General features: G+C 38.2%; 1 protein-coding gene across 1 annotated transcript; it reads left to right on the top strand.

Annotated features, from left to right (window-relative positions):
• Nucleotides 1-2,185: 2,185 nt before the first annotated feature.
• On the top strand, nt 2,186-5,819 carry LOC106531851 (acetylcholine receptor subunit delta; the record flags this gene model as incomplete). The annotated part of the gene is given in 7 exon segments (XM_014027783.1): nt 2,186-2,258; nt 2,439-2,584; nt 3,776-3,820; nt 3,896-4,005; nt 4,982-5,137; nt 5,408-5,505; nt 5,752-5,819. Coding segments are annotated over 7 exon segments (675 nt in total), but the record flags the coding sequence as incomplete, so codon positions are not given.

Genomic DNA, 5,819 nt, shown 5'->3' with positions numbered 1-5,819 from the left:
CGTTTATGGTGGGGCTTTGGTCAGAAAGCATGCAGGATATCAGTAATTTTAAACTGTTTAATGGAGAACTGAAATGATGCAATCTGGGTACAGCATGGCATGGGGTGGGGACTGAGTACAGGAAATGTTAATATTCAACAGAATTGCTTCAGGAACTCCTAATGTAAAGTAAAAAAGAATTGTGGGAAACAGGAGAGCAGTCTGTCAGAGTATACAGCTTCTGAGGGACAAAAGGTACTTCCACTCCATGAGGGTTTGTCATGAGACAATATTTACTGCGTGCAGAATATTATCAATCTGTCTTCTAGTGGTTAAGTGACACGCATGTGAACAAAAAGAAACGGCTTACACCCTCAGCTGTTAGCAATAATGTTGATCAATGACATTTAAAGACCTCAGTTAGTGCTTCTAAATTAAGCCCATAAATTTAGCAAATGCTAATCCACTAATTAATTTAAAAATAGCAAAAGCTCTAAAGCACTAATTAAGAAATTAGTTTCCCCATTAGTGTTTTAGGGGAACTGTGCCCACCACTGGTAAAAACAAAGAATTAATTAATAGGTAAGGGATTGTGCTAACGGGGTAACCAGTCATGCTAACATTTTGCTAACAGGGCTAACATCATGCTAACATCCTGCTAACAGGGCTAACATCATGCTAACAGGGCTAACATCATGCTAACATCCTGCTAACAGGGCTAACATCATGCTAACATCATGCTAACATCATGCTAACAGATGCCTGATTGAGCTGCATGTGTTTTTGTGATCAAGTTATTCGAGTGACTTCATGAATAGTCTCTACTCTAAACTTTAAATTAGGTTTAAATTATTATTATCAGGATTATTTGTTGATTTCCTTCTAGACTCTTACTTTGCTCAGTGTGTTTTATTAAGCTTGAAGTGAGATAAAGTTTGTATCAATAGGCCTGCTTTATTTGAGTGGTTTAAATAAATATTTACATTCAGTTCATTTTACACATTTTATTAACAAATATAAGATTTTATGCACTATGTTTGTCATTTAAATATTTTTAATGAATAAACTTGGATTATTAAACAGATATTTGATGTGTTTTATGTATTTAAAATGTCTGGAGTTAATTTTAAATTACATAGTGTGGGTTGTCCTGCATGCTGGGTCATCTAAACTGTTTATGGGTCTGAATTTATGTTTGTTTTTTTTACCACAAGTTTTGATTCCAGGCTGATTCTTTTCTTTGTATCTAAACAAACAAAGAACAAAACACATAAGAATAAATGAAACCCAAACAGAAGGTAAAATATGTCTGTTTAAGGCACAACATGATGATACTCACACACTTCATGTGGAGTCTGCTCCATAATCCAGAGGAAAGGGAGTCCTCTGCTGCAGACATCATGTATTACAGGTGTTCAGACTTCTTGATAATAATAAAATAAAAATGAAGACAATTAAATCTAATACTAATAAAGAATTTAAAGCATATGAGAATTCAAGATGTCCACCACAAATAATTCTATTTTAAGACATATTGAGATGAAATTTGTTGTGGAGTAGCTAGAATGAACCCATGCTGACTGCCAATGAAAATCCCAAAATAAGCTAAAAGCTAATGCTAAATTTACAAAGGACAATAATTCAGCCATTCTTGAACATATAATATTGTATCGTGATAAATCTGCTTTAAATCTTTAAGGTTATCAATTAAAAAATATTTAAAGATTTTAAATAGTTTTCCAAAGCTTTACATAAACTCATCTCATCTTCAGGAGTTTCAGGTGGTCCCTCATTTCAGTCTAATCTGTAAGTTTTAACAACAAATGTTTTTAAAGCTGCAGGAACTCTGATCTTCAGCTGCAGATGATGGAAATAAACAAAGACGAGTCTCAGAAGAGAGGAGAACCCTGATTCTGTTCAAGATWTCTTGTTTTTACAGAATAAATAACCTGTAACCAGATAATAACTAGATGTTTCAGTGTGTCTATCTTCAGCTAAAAAGAAAGGAGTATTTTCATGTTTTTGTGTTTATTTTTAGAGGTTTTACTGGACTCTGTGTGCCTGTTTACAGCTGCAGCCTTCAGTTCAGAGGAGCAGGAGGTGAGCGGCTGCTCCTGGTTTTCTATTTCCTCCTCTGTGTTTCTGCAGCTGCTGCCCGTCACTCATCCACTCGCTTAGCAGAAGCTTGGAAAGAAAAAGGTCCCTGGTTCTTCTTCGTGGGTCAGACATGGAGATAMAAGCTCTGGTCTGTGTGTTCCTGCTGGCTCTGCTCAACACCGGTGAGTTCAGGATCCTTCTTTAAAACCTGACCTGAGCAGGTTTTCTTTGCTCCTGGTTCAGACCTGAACTGAGACTGTTTAACTCAAACTGTTCTCCACTGTCTGCATCTGATCGAAAAGATTACAGATAAACCTTAAGGTTTGTTGGTGTGTGTGTGTGTGTGTGTGTGTGTGTCACAGAGTGTTGGTGCAGGAACGAGGAGGAGCGTCTGATCAACCACCTGTTCAAAGAAAAAGCCTACAACAGGGAGCTGCGGCCTGTTGAACGGCAGCAGGATGTTGTTGAAGTTTATCTGGCCATGACTCTCTCCAACCTTATCTCCCTGGTAAATAACATCTTCTTTACTAATAAACTGTTCCTTCCAATAAAAAACCCTGATTGGTTTAGAAGGCACGAGGTAAACGAGCTTTGTGTTTTCCTTTATGTTCTTGTTGTAAACAAAGCTGCTGATCAAAGACAAGTTGGCCAAACAGTCTGGACAGACATTTTGTTTTCCAGGTTTACATCAGAGATATGCGCAAGTCTAAGTCAAGTCTCTTGACTTCAAGTCCAAGTCTCACTGCATGTATSACTTAACTGGCAGTTTGTTCGAAGGCATTCTAACTTTACTAGATTATATTCTATAATACTATGTTTTAATCAAATGTTAAAACATACTGTAATGTTATGTTTTACTGTTTTAAAAATACAGATAAGGTTAAGGTTGAAATAACAAAAGCCTTTAGAGTATTAACTGTATTTTGCACTTGTAGTCTTACAAGAACACACAAAGGCCAAACCAGGCTGTWTATTCTWTTGTATATCACAATAGATCAYGTGTCTATTGTGATATACAGTAACCAGTAATTATTGTAATTACTGTAATTAAATCTTGCCATTGACAAAGAACAAATCCAAAAAGTCTGCTGCTGATTTTACAATAAAATACCAGAATTTTTTTAAATGCATAAAGCACGTCAGTGAAGATGATGAACCACAATCCTTAAAGTAAAAGGGCTGCACAAGTCATCACAAAAACAAATTTTGGATTTGGACTCCACACACTTTGCATTTTGCCAGTCTCCTGTCACTGTGTTGAATAAAGTCTCTGTAAGCAAAGTTTGTAATGAATGGCAGCAGAGCTACTGCAATGTGCCTGCCATGCTGAAGCTCTGTTTGTCACGTAGCGTACACATCATTAACATTGGACGGCGCTGGCTTCTCCCATTCTCAGGTGATGGGGATCACCCAGTACACATCTCTGGGTGTACTCCCCAGTACACATCCAGATGGATGTGTACTGAGGAAGTGAGCATCGTGAGCCGAGCAGTGAAAAGACTTGCATTGTTTGCAAGTCTCAAATCACGAGTCCAAGTCAAGTCTCAAGTCTCTAATAGTAGGGACTTAAGTATACGACTCAAGTCTAAGTCTGAGTCACGAGTCCCCACCTCTGGTCTACATGCTCTGATGGTGTCCAGTATTCTGTGTGAAAAGTACAGTTCAGACTGTGATCAGTGTTTTCTTCTCCATCCTGTAGAAAGAAGTCGATGAGACGCTGCTAACAAATGTGTGGCTCGATCATGTGAGTTAGTTACGTTATTTTCAGTCTTAAAAAAAATCTTCAGTTTTTTGTGAAATGTATGAATGTGTGTCTCAGACATGGACTGACTACAGGCTGTCATGGAATAAGACAGAGTTTGATGGCATCGACAYACTTCGTCTACCGCCCAGCATGGTGTGGCTGCCAGAGATTGTACTGGAGAACAAGTAAGATTATTTTAATTTTTTTTACTCAATTGCTCAGAACAAAATAATTTCTTTAAACGTATGTTTGAAGAGCAATCTGACAGACTGGATATATGTCTTGTTTTTTTTTTATTCTCTGATAAAACCAGAAAAGTCAGATTCCAATTGAAACAAACACCATGTCAACRCTAACATTAAAACGTCTTCACACTAACCCTGGCAAGCCAACCTGATAACCCAAGTAAAACCTACATTTCCTAATTGCTAGYAAATCAACATGCTTAACCTAATTCTACATGCTAACCCAAGCACATCTACATGCTAAACCCATCAAATCAACATGCCTAATCTACCAATTCCATCAATCCATTATCTTTACCTAACTGTTCTTTTCAGGGTCATGGGGTGTAACAGTCAATATGTATATCACTGTTGTAGTACCTTTTTACTGCCACACAATGGCGCCTCTTCTGTTAAAATGTAGGATGTTGTGAATGTTAAGAGTCCAGATCTAAAGACTTGCTGTGTGTACGCACTTAGCTGCTCTGCTGATCAACCTTGGTAATGAATGGTACAGKATTTATGGACTAGAATCTATATATTCCTGTATGAATGTAGATTTAGCGCCGTGAAGACCTGGCTTTRTATGGTTTCAAGTCTAATAAAGTATATGTGGGATCCAAAAWGTTGTCGCTCTTTTCGGAGCTACACCATATCACATGGTTTATGCTAAACTAGCTCTCCTCCTACGCACAACCATCGCATTACAGGGGGTCACTGGTGCCCACATCCAGCAGTCACTTTGTGAGGGGCGGGGTACACCCTGGGACAGGTCACAAGTCCATCACAGGGCCACACATAGAGACAAATGAGACAAACAACCATTCACTCTCTTACCTAGGGATTATTTAGAAAATCTAAGGCCATAAGGTTGTAGAGAATGTAATATAGAATCATTTATCAAAGATTATGTAATCTGTGACTCCTCCTCCTTCAGTAATGATGCCCAGTTCGAGGTGGCCTACTACTCCAATGTTATTGTATATGAAGACGGTCTCTGCTACTGGTTACCTCCGGCCATCTTCCGTTCTTCCTGTTCCATCAACGTCAACTACTTCCCCTTCGACTGGCAGAACTGCACACTCAAATTCACGTAAGTTAAAAGATTTATGTAACACGCATTAGGCCAGTTGGTGCCATTTTGATCACAATACATAATCAGAGTATGTTTTGACAGGAAAGATTAAAACCAACTTCAATATTCTTGCATCCAAATAACATAGCACCCAAACTCTTTTAATCATTTTAACTTATTTTTACTGGTTACTGTTTTGGATAAAGAGTCATTTTTAGCTATTGTTTTGCTGCTTTTTGCTACCATTTTTATAATTGTTGAACCATGTTTCATGTTTTTTGGTTTTAGCTCTTTGACGTACAATGCCAGAGAGATCAAGATGATGTTGAAGCAAGAAGGAAGCGAAACAGTGGAATGGATCATTATCGACCCTGAAGGCTTCACGGGTAACATTTCACATTAAACCAAAGACATCTAATGATTAGAAGAAATTGATGTGTTGGGGATCAATTTCAGCTTCTACCACACCAAATTTTATCATTGGACCCATTAAACAAAAGACTTCTTATGATTGCCCTTTTAGAAGGAAAACAAAAAGCTCTGGTTGTTAAAATGCAGCTGTAATCTGGGTCCACGGTGGTCCTGGACAGTATTATCGGAGCCTCAATGATCCAAATCTGTGTTTGGGGCAGAGAACGGCGAGTGGGAGATCATCCACCGGCCGGCCAAGAAGAACACCTACCGTCACATTCCCAAGGAG

This window comes from Austrofundulus limnaeus, unplaced genomic scaffold (assembly GCF_001266775.1).
Source record: "Austrofundulus limnaeus strain Quisiro unplaced genomic scaffold, Austrofundulus_limnaeus-1.0 Scaffold681, whole genome shotgun sequence".
Lineage (NCBI taxonomy): Eukaryota > Metazoa > Chordata > Actinopteri > Cyprinodontiformes > Rivulidae > Austrofundulus > Austrofundulus limnaeus.
This window is presented reverse-complemented; position numbering and strand designations above follow the sequence as displayed.